This window comes from Cupressus sempervirens, chromosome 11 (genome assembly GCF_028749045.1).
Source record: "Cupressus sempervirens isolate cs-2001-9-10 chromosome 11, ASM2874904v1, whole genome shotgun sequence".
Lineage (NCBI taxonomy): Eukaryota > Viridiplantae > Streptophyta > Pinopsida > Cupressales > Cupressaceae > Cupressus > Cupressus sempervirens.
The window spans coordinates 23,089,860-23,111,961 of NC_143128.1; the positions used below are offsets into that span (position 1 = coordinate 23,089,860).

Consider the following 22,102-nt stretch of genomic DNA (forward strand, 5'->3'; position numbering starts at 1 on the left):
TGTATAGTCCGTGATCTTCTACTTCAAGAGAAATAGCCTTCTTAGTTTCTTTGTCAACTGTGTGGTACTTGTAATTGCTAAAAATGACATCTAGGTAGAGGCAATATTACACAATTTAACTTATTGAGAGTAGATTAGGCTCCATAGCAAACACATAGTACACATTGAGATATATCCTTTCCCTTTAGAGGATATATACACATTCTCTTTGCCTACTACCATGCACTCCTCACCACCACCAAAGAGCATTGAATTTAGAATAATTGTAAGTACAATATTTCGTGAACTACTCGTTGTTGGTGAAGTGATGTGATGCTCTTGAACCTATGCACTAAGAAGATGCCTTGGATTGATTTGTTTCTCTTTTAGCCATGAATTCATGGAAGGTTCTTTTCTCATGATGGTTTATGATATGAGCCTTTCACAATTAATTTTTAGATTAAAAAGCCCTTAAATTTTGATTAGTTCAGCTCAAAATTCTCCGTGAAAAAGTTCTGTATGGATCTGACATATTATGCAATGTAGTATGGTTGTATGAATCCTTATTTGGCTCTTTATAATGGTATGCTAGTGCCTTGATCAACATTTATTGGCATCAGTCCCTTGTCTTCATGATCATAAAACTTTGTTGGATCTTGTTGAACTTTTATGCCACAATTATCCATTAAGTGTATAAGAAAATAACACTATTTACAAAGAATTACAATCAACTGAGGAAGCCCACATTATGAATCTGGTATAGATAAATAAAAACTTAAATAGGGAAATAAAACACAAATCATATCATAAAGCTGAAATGACTTCATTAAATTCTACATCCAATAAGAAATAAACTATTACAATTCAATATTTATTGTCATGGATTGATATTTTGTGCTAGTTGGACTAATAGATAGCATGTAAATGTTTTCCCAAAAATTCTTAAATATATTTTGTCAAAAATTCTTAAATTTTGAAAAAAAATATTCTTGAGTTTCTGAGCAAGTGACTTGGGAGCAATTTTGACTCGTCAGAACTGACAAGTTAGATGAGCTGTTTACAAATTTTTAATATATGGTGCAAATAACACATTATTGCTTCGTATATTCCATCTTGCTTATGTTGATATTACATAGATAATCTAGAAGTCTTTTGATAATTCTATGAGAAGTTATCCTAATCTCCTGTATTTTTCTGTTGGGCTTTGGGAAAATTTTGCAATCTGGAAGTTCAATTCTAATAAAGAACTCCTCTTGTACTCACTACAAAGTGCAACATCATTGAAGTTTCACTTATGGTGATTCACTTTGTACAGTTATTTAGTGAATAAGATTATTCTTTCTGCATTCACCATTTTAATGAATTGGGTTTTTTCCTTGTTAGATTAATTTTTTTTCAACACATCATAAGCCTTATAAACTCCAGTAGACAATGATAGTTGTTTCTTAGCAATTCTCTTCATTCCATTCCTATATGCTATTCTGGGCAGATTTTTTTATTGATGCAAGTTAGGCACTAGAGTACTTCTATTGCTACATCTATATTGCTATTTCTTTTCATGAAAGATGTAATGTTGTTCAGCAAATTCTTTGCAAATTTATTCAGCAGTAAATTTCATAACTGAACATTCACATAGGTGGTTATAGTAGTTAATTCTCCTCCGTAAATATCAGGACTGCATAGTAGCCTTAACGAATTCTCCCAAGAAAAAAATTATGAGAACACTACGTAATATCTAGTTTTTCTCCACAGTATTGACTAAAAACGGGGCTTGACAAAATTTGCATATACGAGCATAAACTATATTTCAAGTAAATCAGCTAAGAACTTAAAAGAAGGATGGTTAACATGCAACATATGAATTGCATGCAAAAAAAATAAAAAATTTATAAACACGTGAATCCTCAAAACACACGTTTAGTTGGAGAAAACAACTTATAATTTATAACCAATTGAGGACGACACACAGTTGCTAGATTTGTGTTTTAATACTTCATTCCACTTTTACATCTCTCCTTCATTGTGCCCATTGCTCCAATGCTGTTATTATTTCACTCGCTGCTGAAAAATGAAAACACTGATACAGTTGTTATCTTCTAATATATTTGTCCGAGCAATTGTATGCCAACATAAATTTAGCTCAAAGGCATAGTGATATACTTAACTTTTAAAACTTTGGAAACTACTGAAATTTACAATTTAAAATCTGATCCAACTAAAGATACATCAGTGTTGATAAAATGACATACAAAATTACCTCTGAGATCCCTCAACGTCATCATCTTGAGTCTGCCCCAACATTTATCAAATTATCTATGTAAGACTGATTGATTACCTTTATGGCCTTTTATTGAATACATCACAGCTTGTGAGGGTTAGAAATCAATTCTTGACCTCTCTTTTACCCGATTTTAAGTGTCATCCTCTAGCAAATGTTCTCTTGATAGTCTGATTTCATATGTCTTCCTATGCACATATCACAAGCAATGTCTGTCAACAGTAATATCTTTCCATACCCAAACTTAATCAAACTCCCACATATAATGTATTTTTTCCTTGCTAGCCTCATTTTAATACAGAATATTTATTACAGGTTAAAGCATCAATCGTATTAATCTGCAACCTTAATGTTTTCTGAACTTTATTAACTTGACAGTTTTCTTTTTTAAATTGTTTTCTCTATATAGTTTGCTGTAACTTCTTTATGTTTTTCTCAGGTTGCTATTTTGCCGATATTGTTATGTCCCAAGTACATGTTTATAAAATTCACACGGAAGCTTTAATGTTAGTCATGTGCTACAATCTTTTTGACGTTGAATCAATACTTATGTTTGAATCATAATGTAATGTCACTTGTTTTACAGGCACAGAAATTGCTGGAGTCGCTGATCATCATTGGAACTATATTTGGTCTTTCATTGGGATTTTTATCTAGCACAATACCATGGTTCTTCCCTCAATTGTTTACAAGAGATGCAGCCATCATCAAACAGGTAAACCTTGATTTTTCCCCCTAGGAAAAGAGGAATTAAAAGGCAGGAATGAATATGTTTAATCAACTCATTTTGTAAGTGGAGACGGCTTTTATAACTAATGTCAATCCAAGGGGTGACCTTCAATGTATGTCAAACGGCTAGCCTTTTGGGAATGATGTTTATATTAACTTGAGCAGCTCTTATAGTTTATTTTCCTTAATATTTTATATTGTGTAGTTTGTACAAGTAGTGAATATAGAGCTAAGTGTCTTATTCGTGGTATACTTATATTTTTGTTATGCATAATATATTTATATTTTCCATATTATATTTTGTTGTCACTAGCGTTTCCGACTCAGGTCATATCAGACATTTGTTGGTTGCTAGTGAGAAGTTTTTTCTATGAGTTATGAGGGTCCGGTAAAAAAAGCATTCATGGGCAGATGATTTAAAAAAACCTATCAAAGTCAAGATTGAGACAAGTTGCTATAAAAATTTAGTTTCCTGTGGAACATAGCGTTTCATAGATGCATACAAGAAAGAGGCTGTTCACCAAGTCAGTCTAACAATGTGGAGGACATCATATTATGGTCTTGAATGAATACGTCAAGCAATTGATGGGTAGTCTACCTAGATTCTTGGCACTTTTTTCATCATTTTGTGAGACCTAATTGGTTGAGAGGATGATTTATTAAAAGAGAAGCTGCCAAAGGTTCGAGGATAGGCTTTGATAGAAAGAGCAAGTGAGGTTTGAAAGTTTCAACATTAGGACAGTTGATCAATAGAGTATGGTAAAGTTGTGACCTTCAGAATATTAGCTACAAAATGAAAGTACACCTAGAAATTGGAGTTTTGCCCAACTAATTTAAAAGTTGTAATTGTCAGATTCACTCTTTTCCAGTCATTTTGAGTCTAGTCCTATTGACTATTCTTTGTTCCTCAATGAAGGTGCATGAGTTTTGTATTAACCATTCGTTGTTGATGAACTGGCCTCTTACTGACTAGACTAATGATAAGTTTTGCATTTGAACATATATATCTAACATAGCCTAGTAGCTGGGATCCATTGACTTTACATTTAATATAATATTTGTTAAGTTGCAATAGTTGGGGTGAATAAGATGTTCTACATAGTTCACCTAGTAGGTCCTATTCTCATGTTTAGTAAATTATACATCTTTCTGAAAAGTTTGAAGTCAATCTTGAATGTCGAACGCATAAGCATCAAACTCGTACACAAAAGAGCTATGTGCCTTGATCTTTTCCTCCGAGAATATTATTATAGCAAGAGGAAGATTGAGATTCAAGGGGAGCCTGATATTACATTAAAGGCAACTTGGAAAGAGAGGGAGCAGATAGATGATGTGATTCGGTCAACCTTCGGTGATCTTGGTCTTATTGATTCAGAGGGAGTAAACCAGGTTGGGATGGATTCTCCAGTGATCAATAAATTGTAGCAGTCAAGAAGATTGTGATTCATGAATATATCTTGTGGCTATGTGATTTTAATGGGCGTACCCCCTATGTACATCATGAGGAAGTGACGACCTCCAAATGATGTCACTTGTATTTGTAGAAGTTACTGTAAGGTGATGATCTTACAATAATGTGTATTATGGGATCAAACAAATTGAGTATATGGTGAATGTCTTGCATCTCAACATTCTGGAAGGCCATTACTCAAGAGTACTTGTTGAATATCATTGATATTTTGTAAGGCTAATACTCTTGATATCAAAACCTTTTGAGCACTTGGTGAATATCGTTGATATTTTAGGAGGCCAATACTCTTGATATCGGATGTGATATCAAAACCTTTTGTGTACTTGATGAATATCATTGATATTCTGGGAGGCCAATATTCTTGATATCAGATGTGATATCAAAACCTTTTGAGTACTTGGTGAATATCATTGATATTCTAGGAGGCCAATACTCTTGATATTAGACATGATATCAAACCTTATTTGGGTACTTGGTGAATATCATATGTTAATATTCTACAAGACCAATACTCATGATATGGAATGGAATATCAAATGGTGGAAATCTTCTGAGATACCAAATGAGATATCCTTAAAATTGTTATTTTTTATATCAAATTGAAGTAATATTTATTCTTGTGTTTATCCTTCTAAGCTAAGAGGGAGTGTTGATGTTTGATAGTTTCAGTAAAATTAACCTATATATAACTATATACGAGCTATAATTTATGTATGTGTTCTTTATAGTGAGATATGAAGTCATTATTATGCTATATGCATGAGATTAAATTTGTTATTATTATTAATTATCTGATTAATCAATATGCATGTATTCATGACCAATTCTCTCTATATATAAATCTAAGAGGATGTTGCATTTGAAATACACATACCTTGAATAGGTAGTGCCATTACATTTGCAGCATCGATCTCTAAAATTTAATAGTTCTCCTTGTAATCTTAATCTATTGTATTGATCACAATTTTACCCTTTGCATATTGATCACATTTTGATATTATTTTATCTTTCATCCATTATTGCAAATTTATGCTATTGCTTTTCTTTCTTGTAGAAGGAAGTTTTGGTTGTAGGTGGTCTTTTTACTCTAGCAGAAACAAATTGGAAGACACTACAAAACCGCTTTGCTAGTGTATGTCACACGTAGAAAAAGAAAGAAGCTCACTCCAAACTGAAAAAAAAAATGAAATAAGCACTCCAATCTGCCACTTGCACATCCGAAACATATTAGAACTGAAAATTAAAAAACTATTAGAGAAAAGAAAAATTTGCATGTTTGATATAATTGACAACTTAGAACAACACACCAAAAACTTCAAAAACTCCATATAAGTGAGAAATTTCATTTGAAGAGCCAGGAATAGGGCTTCCCTAAGGCCAAGGTCCTATGAGAGGGGCTCAAGCTCTATTTTTAGGAAGCAAGTGGTCTCATGAGATTTTTTTAATTTTTCCTCTTATTCCTAAAAAATAGAAATCCCTAATTTTTAGGAAGCATGTGGAAAAGGATTGGGGCTAGAAGTAGCCCCATCAACTTAGGAATGCTTTTTGCCACTTTCAAACATTTGAATTTTACATTTTCAGTTTAAAAATAATTTTAGAAGGGAATTATTTTTTTAACTTATTATTGATTTATTTTCCTTAAATTTCAAAGTAGCTTGAATATATATGTCATGGGACCACTAGTGTTTAAATATTTCTTAAAAAATAGAAAACGACTTCAGCTCTATTTTATAGGAAGCCCCCTTCCATGGGACCCCAACCTAAGCTAAAAATTATCACTTTATCTATGAACAACCTAAAAAATGGAGTGCTTGGACACATACACTCACACCTTCCTCACCTAGTACATTTGAAGGTACTAGGTATGGCCTCCATATTTGTTATTGGTACTCAAGTTTATTAGTAATACCAAAATGGGTTTATCAAGGGTAGGTATATCTCAGGAAACCTTATTACATGTTGGAAATCTAGGAATTGGGCGAAAATCTGTTAATCTCAGATTGGTTTTGAGAAGTGAGTGTCTATACACTTAAGTCATTTACTTAGTTCATGCCAAAAAAGTAACATATATCAAGCACAACATATTAGTTAGAGCATGCCGAGTAAATAGTGAGTGTCGAGTCACTCAAATGCCGAGCAGACAGTATATGCCGAGTGATTCAGGAGCCAAGCAAGCAGTGCATGTCGAGTCATTTAGATGTCGAGTGATAGCATTGAAGTCACAGTATTTGCTGAGCACCAAGGACTTTAGATGTCAAGTCATTTAGATGTCGAGTGATAGCATTGAAGTCACAGTATTTGCTAAGCACCAAGGACTTCAGATGTCGAGTAACACAATTTTGTCATAGTTGTTTGTATTGGTGCAAACTACTATGTAAACCTTTTTTAGGTGACTTAAAGATTAAATTACGATATTTTGGTGACAAGGATGAATCTTAATTGGGAATCCCTATGTATTACATACACTCAATCAGGTAAAGGGAAGGTTTAAGCGGCAATATGGATAAATCACAGCCGTTGATTCATACCTAACCAACCCTAAGTCACCTAGGTCTTCTTAAGGAAGACAAACCCTAAACTTCATATGTGTGAGAGAGGGAATGAATGAATGATCAAGGAGAGTTCTGCAAGTGAAAACTAGGACATTCATGGTGACAAAAGGCATTATGATCTGAATTGAATTGCGGAATCAGTTAAAGGAGAATAGAGGAAGGAAGCAATGAACAACAAAGAAACATCTGATCAAGAAGGATCAAGTACACAACAAAATAGAGGTGATCTGTCATCAAGCATCAGAGTGCTAATTACAGGATCATTGCTGAGACATTCGAACAGGTGAATTAGTTAAATGTCTTAACAAAGTAGTCCTAACAAGCTGTATTGAAATCCTTTAACAAGATGCTTAATTGTGAGTTGAAGTTCTTTAACCAGACACACTTCTAATAGGGTGTTGAAATCTTTTAACAGGGTGAGACCTAACAGTCTTTGTAAGCCTTTAATAGGGTAGACCTTTCATAAGGTAGATAATGTTTCATGATCAAACATTGTAACTTTTATTGGATACACTTTATTACTGTAGTAGTGAAGATTTGTGGGTGTCATCAACACCCTAGTTTTACCTTCTCATTGGAGGGTTTCTGGGTAATCATATCTTGTGTAATATATGTGTGAATGCTTACTTGTTTACATACTTTAGATGTATATGCTTTACATGGTATTTCAGTTTACTTATTGAATATGTGAGATGGATGTGTGGTGAATATTTTTATGGGTCAAAGTTTAAAGTACTAATTCAGCGCCTCCTCCCCCTCCCCCCCTTAGAAGTCTACCTTTCTTATTGTAATTCCAACAAAATCTCTAACCAAAGCTTTGCCACATTCTTCCTCGACTTTGAAAAGGCTTATGATAGAATGGTCGTTACCTTCTCATTATGATTAAAACTTTTGGACTCTATGCAAAATTTTGCCACCTTGTTAAAGTTTTATTGACTAATAAGGTGGTAAAAGTGGAGAATAATGTTTGTTAATCAAAACCCTTAGTTGACTAATATACTTCTTATTTTTTTGTATACACACACAATAAAATAAAATAAAAATAAAAATTCTATATTGTATATATTTTTAATTTTTTTTTGTTTATTTGACATTTGGTATTGATTGAAATGATGAAGTATTATACTATCAAATGATTTAATCTTACTAATCTATATGGTTCTTTAAATGTTTTTTATGTGTCTCTATACACATACCCATATACATCTGAACTCCCCCACTCTCCACTCGCCCCCGCTTCCCACACACCATCTCAAGGCGCCCCCCCCCCCCGCCCCCCCCAACCCCATTTTTTTTTTTCATGGATCCATATATTGGGTTCTTGTACCTGCATCTGAACAAGTAACTAAGTCTTGTTGATGTGTGTATATGGCCTACCAACAATAGAATAAAATATTGAAATATTCTATCTTCTCTTGATCAAAATCATGTGCATGCTAGGACTACAAAAGATAATGCAAATGATTCCAAGGTTCCTTTTATTTCAGTTCTTGACTATGGATGAGCTCAATTATTGATGTAATGTGTTGGTATCACAAGGGGCCTTAATTAATTTTCTCAAGTTGACTTCAAATGGTACTGGCTATGGGAGCTTTTAAATGATATTGCAATGAGGTGTTTTTTGGGGTTTTCACAATATGTAGAAAGTAAATGAGAGTAGGGTTGAGGGATTCTATTATAATCCTAAGAACTTGAAAGAAGAATATTGCTACGGTGAAATCTACCAAACTTTGTTTTTCCAATTTCAACTACTCAAAGCTAGTGCAATCTTCAAGGGTTGTACAAATAGTTTGCATATCCCAATGAACACCATCAAAACGTACAATGTGCATCAAAGATAGAAAGCATCCACATAATGGTTTAAATTAAACCGTACATTGTGCTTAGGAATCACTTCAATATAAAAGGTATGAGCAAGACCATTATACCATAACACTATTATCAATTGCATTCATCTTACTTGAAAATAAATTTATTTTAAGTGAGGGAACAAAGAGATCATGCAAGCACCAAAATACATCAAGAAATCACCAGGCTTCAATGACAACTATATTATCTTGGTACCTCATTAGCAGTAATCTCTAGAGTCTATTCTTTACAAATGAGAAGTGGGGCCTTTATATAGGTGTCAGAATACAATTAGTGGTGCAGGTTGAAACAAAATTGATAGCCTAGATTTTGCCACCTTTGTATAATGTCCCCATTCCCAAATTTAATAAAAAATAATCTTTAATTAATACAATTTTCCTAATCAATAATAAATAAATAATAATCAATGATAACTAGAATATCGGTTAATAATATATTGAATATCATTATTAATCTAATGTAATATAATAGTATAAATCAATATATTAACATAGCAATATTTCAATATAGTATTTATATTAAAATAAAAAATGCATCAAATATTAATGATATGTAATTCGACCATTATATATATTATTCATGAGAATATGATTGATTCAAAATTTAGAAGATACGTTAAATATATAAACATTATAGAAGTATTAATAAAAGATAAATAGTTGTGACACAAGGGAATGGGTCACATCCCTTAGGCGAGGACCATTCCTGGACATGTACAACAAGAGCTGCAGTGCAACATAGTTCCTGCCAAGTTCTGGTAGGGTTGTTTTGGAATATAGAGCTAGAGCTAAATTCCAAGAGCTATCTAGAAAATATCTATATCTTGGAGCAATCCTTGCAATCATTTACATTATTGTTAGTAAATAATATTTGTTCATTCTGATTTGGTCTAATTGTGCAATCATTTTTATGGCGGGCTAGCAAGCAATTCCAAAAAAAAATCTCTTTCTTGGCTTTGCGTCACTAAAACTTTGACATGTGCAGATGCAAGGAATAACACTGCCCTTCTTTCTTAGCTTGATAATCACACCGCCAACACTTAGCCTAGAGGGAACACTATTGGTATATTAATTTTCTCTATTGAATTTGTCATTTATTTAAATATTAATTATTTTTTGTGTTGCTGATAATTTGGTTGAATGTTACTAAGCATATACTCTGTTTACAGGCAACGAGAGATCTGAAGTACTTGAGCTTCAGTATGGTATCATGCTTTTGTGGAGGCTGCATTTTGCTTTTGGTATGTAACTTATCTGTATTGAGAATAGTGGATTTGAGTTTTCCTCATAATGCTGATAAAATTCCACATCATTAATACATCACTACCAAATCTCAAAGTAGAAGATAGAACGAAACTATGAAACTAGTGTCTCCTTTAGAGATCAAGAAGCATCTGAAGGCCTTCATATAAGAGATGGAAATGAATCTCCTACTTACGGCCAACATGGACAACTGCTAGAGAAAGCTTCAACGGGCTATTAAAACTGCGAATGACGAAACTAATTAATTTGATAGGATATATAGTCAGAAGATATATCTCAACAGAGAGAATATGATGGTTTATTGTTACAAGTCAGAGTAATCAAGACAACCTTCTTAAGAGAAAATTATGTCGTTGGGCGAGCATATGCTGAGGTTCATTTCCAGAAATGGCTAACATGACAATGACGGTGATGGTAACCCCACGTTTACATAATGAATACATAAAAAAAGTATAAATATGAAAGCTATTAAAAATAAATAAAGAAAAACAGAAACAGGTTTCCTAATGGAAACAGTTGTAAGCAACAATTAAAACATGAAATGAGCCTCGCTGTTTGTATCTCTAAGAATATAGGATTCATATAAGGTGAATACCATTTTCTTTATATAGTCCCCTCTATCAGTAGGTGAATATCTTGCAGCCTTCAGATGAGCAAATTCCATTACCGTACAGCTAGAAGAATATACCTCCTAAGCTTAGTGCCTTTTATCTCGGATCTTTACTTTTTAAAATTTTGTGCAAGAAATTCATCTTATATTACTCCAAAGGCTGTGTGTCAACATTACATAGAAAGCGTAGTCATGTGAAAGCTAGTGTGACATTTCCGTATGGAACAAAGTTACAATCCTTTTAAAACCATTGATTTTGGCTTTAAATGTTTATGCTACTAATCTCCCGAATTCTATTTACATCAGTGGTTCCCTAACGTAGAGCCTCTCCATGAAATGGGTTTTGGACAAGCAAGTGAATTCCGCTTGCACATATCCTTAAATTTATTTGAAGATAGAAATTTGCTTAAGGTATGCTTGATTAGTTGATTCTTTCTCCATATTTGAATTGCTGAATCATCTTAGATTGCCTTTTTAGGTAGGAAATTGTTTCCATTACTCCCTAAACAGAACCTTGTGTAGGACGGGCAGTGGAAAGAGCTATTAGTTTGAACTCTAATCATGTAAAGGTTGGTTATTCATGTAATGCCTTTGTTGCACACAATCATGACGATGGAGAATGTTGAGTAGGTAAAGGTTTTAATGGAGATTTTAATTAGATATTACATGTTTGTAACATGTCATGAGGAAACTGTTTTCATGACTCCCGAAACGAAACATTGTGAGGAGAAAAGGAAGACCAATGGGACCTATTAGCTTTATCTTGGAAAGGTTGATTATTCATGTAATATCCTTCTAGCATATAATCATAGTCATCGAGAATTATGTAGGTGAAGATTTTTTTGACCCTTTTTTCAAATGTTTTTGTGTTTTTGTTGTATACAATTTTTTAAAATTATTATTAATAAATGGAACAAATGACTGATGTGAATAATTTTAAAGATGAAAAATTAAATTCATTATTTTTTCAATTTGTTTACTCTTGTTTATCAAACTCTTGCACAATCATAAATTCAAAAGTATAGCAAGATTAACAAAAATCTAACAAATTTAATGTGAAACCCTTCATCTAGTTGACATTAATGCATAAGGAAGTTGTAATTGGCCAAATTTACCATAAGAAAGAATGTGAGCCAATGGCAACTTGTTAGATATTGCAATATTCTAAAATTTTATCTATTGAAAAAGAAGCTACAAAGTAAAAAGCTCTGAAATTAATACCAATATATATATGGAAAGATCTTGAAGATGTCTACAAATCATTTATCACCTATTAAATATAATTCGAAAAATAGCTTAGCGGGCCAAATTTTACAATAGATTTGTGCTTGTTTCAAATATAGATTTATAAAAGAGTGAATTTAAGATTAATTAAATTGGAAAATCATATGAATCAAATAGTATTATTTATTTTTTTGAAAAATGATGAATTATTAGAACATGAAAAATGTATAAAAATATTGTCAATTTAATAGGAGGCAAGCTAAAAAGGTTGTACTTCTATGCATTTTTTTACATTATGGTATCATAACATATTTAATAGTTCTTTTACTTCTTATGGCAGTTATTGAATAACTTTGGTTTTGGGCTGGTGGGAAGTTGGTGGACTCTTGTAGCCTTTCAATGGGTATATAATTGATTTTCCATATAAAATAATAGATTTAATGTAATCTAATTGAAGGATAAAAAGAAATACTCTAAATTTATAAAAATTGACCAATTGTTTCATATTCACAGGGTCGTTTTGCTCTTGCACTGTTGAGGGTGGCATCTCCAAAAAATGTGATGATGGAAGGGTTTAGTTGGTCGAAGTCTGAGATGCATTTCAAAACTATCTAAGGTGTTTTTTATTGTCTAATCATGAATTAATGTGATAAGGTTGATAATAAGATTAAGTTTTTATTTAAATGTATTTATATAAAAAATAGAAATATGCAAAAATGTATGATTTTTTTAAAGAAATAAAAAGTAAAATTAGCCTCCATATCATAGATATGCTCCATATTGGTTCATATGTTGATTCAAACATAATCTTTTTTTAAAAAGCCTTTAAAAAAAATGTAAGGTGCTATATGGAAGATTAAAATCACAAAACTATTTTGATATACTATATATTATTTGAATAAGAGGAATTAAACTTAAATATATAGGGTGGCATGAATTCCGGGATATAGAAAATAATTTATTTGTTGTCAAAAATACAATGTGAGATAAAAGTATATTAATTTGATATATTTGAATAAATTAATTGGTTGATATTTTTTCAACTTTTAATTATTTAAGAAAATTGAGGTAAACTTGGTAAGTTAAGAAGCATTTTTTTGTTATTTCTAATTTTAAGTTTGAAATTGTGATTCATAATATGAAACTATCCACAATTTATTTATTTATTTATTTTTAAATTTTTTTTCTAGATTGCCCAACCTCATCACACTCTTTGACTACAACAAATCAATTGGTCTTCTTTATTTGTAAATTTTTTTTAATCAATAAGAGGCCGAAGCCAAGGTTAATTATTATTATTTATTGTGATTGATTATTTCAATTAAGCTTGAGTAGGTTCAAACCGAAGACCTCCCAATTAATTTGTACTTTATTTTAAGTGTGTAAATTTTATTGATAAAAATAATATAAGTTTGAATATATTTTTTAAATTTAAAAAATATTTAAATATTATTACTGGGTAAAATGCAAAAAAGTAAAATTCTATATTTTATTATCACATCTTTTTCATAAAAATATTTTTTAATAGTATCTTTTTATTATTAAGATATCTTATCTTTTGTAATGTTTTGAGAAAGAACAAAGAAAAGTTGTTTAAAAAATCCTTTTCAATGCTTATAGAAAAGAGAGTGATGATTTTGTATTGTTTAAAAATACAAATATATATATTTGTATGTTATGACAATCTTTAATATGTGTTAGTGAATAAAAAATGAATTATAATGTGTTAGCAAATAAAAAGTGAATTATTAAATTTGATCCAACCCCTAATTTTACACACTTCGGTAATAAAAATCTTTCAAAGGATGGATGGAGTTTGGTGATAAATAAAAGGAAATGGAGGAAGCAAATGCAAGCATTGGCCCTCATGCGTTTGAACCAAGAATTGGGCAAGAAGAGGAGATTTTGTCATAAACACAACACTCAAAGTTTTTAGGATTTTAACAAAAATTGTTTTCAATCTTGCTCTGATAATAATAGGCAAGAATATGGCTCTCAAAACCCTTTCCTACATCAAACTTGGTTAAATAAATGGAATGAGGATAGTCCTTTCTTCTATAGTTTTTGGATTTGCTAGAGGACCAAATTGTATAGAATTAGGGCACTACAAGCCAATTACGCCTTCTTATCAAGGTAACAAGAGGGCGATTTTTTTTTTTTTTTTGGAAAGCCTAATCATGGGAGATGGCAACAAGATCCGTTAAGGGTGTGTAATTTTTCACCCAGGGTAAGGATCGAGAAAAAATCAAGAACATGTCATAATCATTGCTAATGGACCCATATGCCACAAAACAAGGCATGAAGAAACCCCCATTAATCATGATCGATTTGGAAATGGGATGTAAAAAATAGTAAGAAGGTTAATCAAGATCAAATCAACAATGCCCTAATGCCCTCTATTGCTAAATCAATAAGTCCTAATGTGGCTACTAAGGTTTCAAATGAGATCGAAGTTACCAATGATCCATACTTTTAGAGATTAAAAGAATTGTGATTGATGGCCATGTGAAATGGTCCTATTTCATGCATGGAAGGGTTGGAAAAATGGTGGAAAGAATAAAATTTTGATTAGGTGAGTATCACTCACACTTCTAGAAAATTCCTTCTAGTAGAATGTAAATTAGAAAAACTAAGAGAACTCCTTAAAAATGTCAATGTATTACAAATGTTACATTTATTTTTTGAATGGTCTCCAAATTTTAATGCACAAAATCCCACCTTTAAAACTTGTCCCACTTGGCTTAGTGTGGGAGACATTTCATTTGAATTCATTAGGTAATTGCATGGGTACTTTTTCTGGCTTTGAGCAACTCGACTATGGCACAATTGAAGTTAAAATGTTAGTAGACCTAAAAAACCCTTTACAAAAACAAGGTGATGAATTTCTCCACCAAATTTTTTGATTATGAGATCCATCACTGATGTCACCTAGATCTATTTGAAAATGACGGAGTAAGATGGTGTGAGACCTTTGTTGTTCCATTTAAGATTTTGGAAATGAGCGGTTTCAGTTTTGCAAACAAGAATTGGAAGGATAGCGATAACACCATTAGTAAATTGACAGACAAAGGAGGTGGTTTGAAATAATCACAAATACAAAAATCTTAGAGGTTGATCTCTAGGTTGTAGACAATAAAAACAATTTACATGGTCCCATAACCAAAGAGATTTGAACAGAAGAAATAGATGTACAAAAGGGTATAGAAATAGAGGCAGCAAAAACTAATAAGAAAGAAGTTATAAAAAAATAGAAGCACGTATGCATATATCATTCGGTCTCATTAAAGATGTATTAATGGTTCAAGAGAAAGTGAGGATAGATCCAAAAAAATAGCAACCGATGAGAAAAGAGGAATTACAAGCTCAAAAAAACAATGAGCATGCAAATATCAAATTTATTCCCCAACAAGTCAAGGTGAACAATCCTACGAAGGAAGAAATTGAGATAGAAAATAATCCAACTAAAGAAACTAATAAAATTCCAATGGAGTTAGAAGTTGTTTATAGCATTCTAAATATAAATAGCCATATCAATGAAGAATTGATCATAGAAGATGAAATAATAGAAATAAATCAAGCAAGGCATATAAATTAGTAGACGAAATAACCTCACAGGCAGAAGCAAAAACTACAAATGCTTTAGAGGAGGTAAAGGAACATGATCTTAGAGAAATGACATAAATATTAGGTATTGCTAAAATTCACAAAGGAAAGGAAGGTCCAAATTATGGTAAGTCCTTAAAAAAGAGATGCAAAAATATCCCTAGAAGAATTAATATTACAAGACGGGTTGGCAAAGAATTAGGAAACACTCACTTCTATATTTAAAAATGGGAAGGGGAAGTGCCTTCCCTCTGAGAAGTGAAGTTAACATTGAGAATGTTAAGGGCTTAAATGCCCCTAACAAATAATATTTACTTAAATGTTACCTTAAAACAATGGACTTAGAGGTTGTCCTAATTCAGAAAACTAAGCTATTAGTTGAGGAAGTGGAAAAATTCAAAAAGAAAATAGGTCTATGAAAAGGAAAATTTGTTGAAGTTGACGAAAGCTCAACTCATAGCTCCCAAGAATCACTACATGCAAACCCCTACCACATAAAGGGAGGAGCAAAGGTATGGAGGATGAAATTCACAGAGACATAAAGGAGACATTATTGATGAGCAAAAAGAGAATTTTCCATTTTATTGAAGAATTAATATTAAAAAGAGAGATTAGTCCTTATAAAAGGAGATTAAAACCCTAAAAGGTAAGACTTAGGTTGCATAGTAATAATTAATAAAAGAATTAATTACTATATGCCCAAAGTTTAGCTTAAGAAAACTAGAGATAATAAGACAATACCTCATTACTCTAACACCCCCTCCTGCTTAAGATAAACTTAGGGAGTAGCTAAAAAAACATATAAACTACTACTGAAAGTAAATTTGGATCCTAACGATAAGGCCTGGTGAGGTACCCAATCACAACCAAATCCTTGTAAAGAGGAGAAATAGAGAATATCACATGGGAAAAACCATACTCCAAAAAGAGATAGAAAGAATGTCCCAGAAGATAGGAACAAAAAGGATGATCGCAAAGATGCCACTAAAGCATGAAGCTACAAATACTATCAAACTGTTGATTTGAAAAACCTCCACTGAATAGAACATGACTAGGTTAAGAAGACTAATTTTGAGGAGATGGTCAATCGAAGATGGAAGATATCTTCATGGCCTCCAAAAATATGAATAAAAGAGTGTCCATATGGTAAATGATCCATCTCATAGAAATGCAACAATATCCAACCACTACAATCACCTAGTACATAGGGACAAATACTAAATACATAGCTCACTTCATCAAACCAAGAAAACAATTGAATAAGTAGATAATGATATTAATGTCCAACAAGAGACCAACAAGGATCTATGGGACTAAAGGTACAATAGTAGAAGATTGAAATAGTAGGAGTGTCAAAAGGCTATTCAGGAAAAGGAAAGAAAACACCAAACTAGAAGCAAGAGAAGGGGGAAACAACAAGAAGAGAGATAGAAGGATCAACAATCCTTCCCTGGTGCAAATAAATCTAGCACAGAGGGATAAGGCCTAGACAAGGAAGGGTTACAACCCGACTCCATCGCTGATTCTTTCTCTATGTAGCAGTGGGGATAGGGTGCTGCCAACTAAGGAACCCATGTCGAGGTCTGCCCGATATGGTTTGTCCAAAGATGGATGTATGTGACTGTGCACGTCAATTGGCCTTAAAGGCCGTAGAGGCCGACCTCGACTCCCAACCTATAGGAAAAGTGTCACAAATCACTGCCTTGAGGTTTCTAATCACTACCCACTTACCTAACTATTGGGCAACCATAATAAGAACCCGAGCCTACTTAAGTTTTGCCACTTGTGATCTAGTAAGATCTCTTGTTAGGGAGAGGGAAAAACTTCCTCTTTGCCCTAAGAACTTGAAGGTAGCCAACAAGTGAGAGGAATCAGATAAAGAGGGTGCTATCATGCCCAATCCAGGTACAGTCTAGTGTGATGTTAGTGATATCCAATTGGTCCTTGAGGAAAGAGTAACCTGTAGCAAGAAGCTCAGAAGAAGAAGAAGAAAGAGGAGGAGGAGGAGGAGGAGGAGGGAGAACATGAACCCTCAAGTTGAGCTCACGAGCGTGCTCGATCTTTTCATCTGCTATCTTAGTTTGGACCAACTTTTCCACTCTAAAGGTGGAAGTGGAGATGGGGTTATTACAAATATATGCCTATGATTTGAACTATTGTTTTGTTTCCCCTATAACGATGAGAGGTAAGACGTAAAAATTGAAATTGAATGCAATATCTCTTACCAAAAAAAAGAACCAAGAACATTGAGAGTGCAGAAGAAATACACACATCTATAAAGGAATATGTCATCAACGCATCATGAGGCTAATGTCATGGAAGGAACACTCACTTGGCAAAAATGGCTATCATGAAACCCCCTAAGGCACTTTATAATATAGTGTGAGTACAACAAGACACAAAGATGTACAGGATCTCGAAATGCAATAGAGTGACACTTTATCTATGTCCATTTACAAAAATGCTACAAAAGGATGTCAATAAATATCAAAAGACATAAGCATGGTACAACATATAGTACAACCCATGATGATTTATCTAAAGCAACAAAAATGATCTCTAGACTTGAAACAACCAAGATATCCACCAAAATGTAAAAATGCAAAAAAAAATTAAATAAGATGTATTTGGAGTTTAATCTAGAAATACAACCAGCATCACAAGAAAGAGTACATAAAAACCTTTCCAATAATATAAATAATTCCCAAATTGGAGATCAGATGCTCAAGATATGTCTCCCAAAGTGCAAAATAGAACTCTAGCTTTAACTACATAAACAAACATCCAAACATCACAAAAACTCAAAATAACCTGCAACATTGCAATAGGCTTAAAAAGAGTTTTTTAACAATATATGGTTTGTAAAAAATGGAGTCCGCATGAGTAAGTTATGGCCAAAAAACCAAAAGTAGGTCTTAAGGGACCACAAGATCATGAAAGTGTTCATGCAGTGATGACATCAACACATTTGTACACTAAATTTGATGGTTGTATGACCATCACATGCAAAGAATGACTTGACGTTGATTGTGCATGTTGATGTGTCAGAAAGGATGTGTTAGACACTATTGAGTAGGTGCTTATTGTGTTTGTGCTGACATGGTAAATTGTTGACTGGAATCATGACATGTCTACCATGTGGCATGTGGGGTCGGTTGTACCTGATGTGTATGTATGTACAATACTAAAAGAGTGTGCTCCCTTAAAAATGCTTTTGCATGTGAGCGCTTTTTCCAAAGTAAAAGCACTTTTGACTTTTTCTAAAAAGAACTTTTCACCTTTAGGAAAAAACAACACATGCACTTGAAAAGAGATTTTTTGTTTAGATTTAATTTTTGAAAACTTAAAAAAATAAAATTAAAAACTGATTAATATTTTTATTAAAAAAATAAATCATCTCCTTGGGAAGTGTGTTAGATCTAAGGACAATTCTTTTTTGCCTCAGATTGCAATTATGTCCATATTGTACAAATTGTATATCAAAATAAGGGTTTGTGGGTGCTACGAACCCAAGAGTGAGATCCATTTGGGCTGAAAGTGCACCAAAAAAAGGTAACCCACGTATTCAATTAAAATACTCTGCAAAATACAAATATGAAAACCAAGTTCAAACCTTTCATGAAGAGAACAAGGGCATGAAAGTCTAAAGCTTTGATACCATGTTGAAGTTGAGGAAAGCTCAACCTACAACTCTCAAGAATCACTACATACAAATACATGCCATAGAAAGATAGGTGCAAATCTATGGAGAATGGAATTTAGAGATCCACTAAGGAGACATTCTTGATGAGAAAAAAGAGAAACTATTATTGTATTGAATGAGTTATTATTGAATAAAGAGATCAACCCTTATAAAAAGATATCAAAACCTTAAAAAGTAAAACTTAGGTTGTATGATAATAATTAATAAAAGAATTAATTATTATATGCCTAAAGTTTAGCTTACGAAAACTAGAGATAAGACAATACCTTATTACTCTAACATAATTCATATGGGCTCAAGGAGCATCAAGCAGTTTGTTAACCCTTTGGGGCCCTGGAAAAGTCATTTTTAAGTCTTTATTAAAATAAAAAAAAATTGGTTGGGTGGTTGGCTTATAAGTATAAGCAATAATATTAAGTTCATTTTTATCAACATATATATTCTGATACTTACCAGTGGGAAAAAATCAGTCTTGAATGAAATTGAAACTCTTTTTGAGCAAATGGACAATCACAATTTTATAATAGAAGAAGATTTTATTGCACGCCTACATAGAATGGAGAAAAAAGGGGGAGTGTCATATGAACCACAATCTCTACTAGATTTCAGATATTAGGTAAACACCAACTGTAGACACCTAAATCTGATTACATCAATAGGTAATCGTATTTAGTCTTCTCCTAGGACATTATTGATTAAATATTTACTATTTAATTAATTAATCATCATCCCCTAGTTAATTAATTAATTTAATTAACTGTAGTCCAATTGATAAAATCAAATGATCATCCAAAATCAATTTATCAATTAAATCCCTATTCCTCTATTAAATTGAATAAATCCTCAAATCTATTCAACTTAATTCCATACTACCCATTTTATTGAATAAATCATTTAATAAAATATCTAAAATCCTAAAAGCCTTCCTAAAACCCTATCCTAACCCCTAAATCCAACCCATTCACCCATACTAACCCCACTTAGCCACCTAACTAACCCATCCCATCAAAGCTAAATCACTTACCCCCTAACCTCCCTTCTAAGCTAATCTTAATCTCCCTTCTAATCATGCGCACAACCTTAAGCAAGGGTTAGGAGTTGCTAACCTAAGCTAAAGTCAACAAATATCTTCTCCCCTCACCGTCCAACATTTATGACTCTTACACCTCTTACACCTCCCCTACCCCCTTTTAATGACTTTTACATCTCTCTTACATACTCAACCTCCCTCATTACTCCTTTGACGAACCCATATCCTATCCTCTCACACTCATCCTCCTTGTGACAAGTGTCACCTCCCTATTGGTGCTAAACAAGCACAATCCATGTGCTCTCTTTTGAGTGCATCTTGACCCTCCCTCACCATCTCATCATACTTGTATCCTGACCATCCATTCCTCTACCCCTTGGCCTATAAATAGAACTCTCTCCCTTCACAAATATCATCCACCTTTCATGTAATGTTATAATACTATTTTGAAAGCTTGAAAAACTACCAAAATACCATTATAATGTTGAAATACCTCCATGACTCCATTGTTGAAACCATCCTTCATGCACACCATCCATCCACTTGAAGCTTTAGCACAATCGTGAGCACACATATCTACTTATCAGGGACAAATCCACTTCATCATGGGTTATACCATAAGGAGCCTATCATTCTTGGTTTGCTTCCCTTTGTGGTGATAATCATTAGTCCTATCTTAATTGTTAGCTCGTTTAGTATTGTTAATGCTCTCATTTGATAGTTAGTATTCATGTTACACTACTAGATTAGGTGATACACCAACACCATATTAGATATATAGATTCAAAACGGTAACTTCACATGGAACAATAAGAGGGATGGGGCAAAGTTTATAGCATAAAATTTGGATTGATTCTTATTCAAAGGAGACGTGGGCTCCTTTAAATACACTTTTAAAGTTTCAATTCTAAATTTAGGAGGATTGGGTCACCTTACTATAAGATTAGAAATCATAGAAGAAAGAAAACCAACAAAGTGTCAATTTAATTTTGAAAAGATATGGTTCCTAGACAATAAGTTCATGTCATCTTTGCAAAAGTGGTGGAAGGAATGTACCTTTGAAGAGTCAATATTTTTTCTTTTTCTCAAAATTGAAGCATATGAAACAAAAAGTCTTGGAATGGAATAGACCTACTTTCAAAAATATCTTTGATTAAAAAGAAAAAGTATAAAAAGAATTAAAAGAATTAGAAGAAAAATAATGAAGGAAGGTATGGATAGTGAAAGCTACTTTAGAGAAAAATAGTTAATTAAAAAGCATGAAGATCTTTTTCAAAAGAAGAAGTTTATTGGAAACAAAAATCTAGAGAAATTTAGCTTTTAGAGGGAGATCAATATTCTAAATTCTTTCATAATAGCACCAAAACTAGGAGGACAATCAACGAAATCATGAAGATCAAGAAGAATGAAGATACAACAACAAAAGTTCCTATGGAAATCAGGAAAGTTATTGTGGATTTTTTCAAATATTCATAGAATCATACAAATAAATCAAAGTTGTTGACACATATAAGATGCTTAGAAATATCCCAAAATTATAAATGAAGTGGACAATAAGCTTCTTAACCAAAGTCTATCTTTAGAGGACGTTAAGAAAACCCTCTTTGAACTCCACCCAAATAAAGCGCTAGTCCCAAATGGTTTCCAAGCTATCTTTTTTCAGAAATGCTAGAACTTTATTTGAATTATGGGAAGCCATTGAAAATTCTAGAAAGGCATGCAACATCCTAATGGAGGTAAATAATACAATTTTATCTCTTACTCTAAAAAAGAACAAAGCAGAAGATCCAGG

The 22,102-nt window shown here is 32.6% G+C and overlaps 1 protein-coding gene across 4 annotated transcripts in view; it reads left to right on the forward strand.

Annotated features, from left to right (window-relative positions):
- Positions 1 to 12,734, forward strand: part of LOC149528041 (protein DETOXIFICATION 46, chloroplastic-like) — a 114,995-nt gene extending 102,261 nt beyond the window's left edge. For 2 of the 4 annotated variants that reach the window (XM_089811248.1, XM_089811247.1), the window contains 5 exons: positions 2,844 to 2,972; positions 9,863 to 9,940; positions 10,047 to 10,118; positions 12,315 to 12,377; positions 12,488 to 12,734. In XM_089811248.1, the coding sequence (XP_089667374.1) occupies positions 2,844 to 2,972; positions 9,863 to 9,940; positions 10,047 to 10,118; positions 12,315 to 12,377; positions 12,488 to 12,589 (444 nt within the window). In that variant the 3' untranslated portion in view covers positions 12,590 to 12,734. Of the gene's footprint in view, positions 1 to 2,843; positions 2,973 to 9,862; positions 9,941 to 10,046; positions 10,119 to 12,314; positions 12,378 to 12,487 lie in introns of those variants that run through there. The other 2 variants (XM_089811250.1, XM_089811249.1) reach the window with 1 other exon arrangement.
- Positions 12,735 to 22,102: the final 9,368 nt, after the last annotated feature.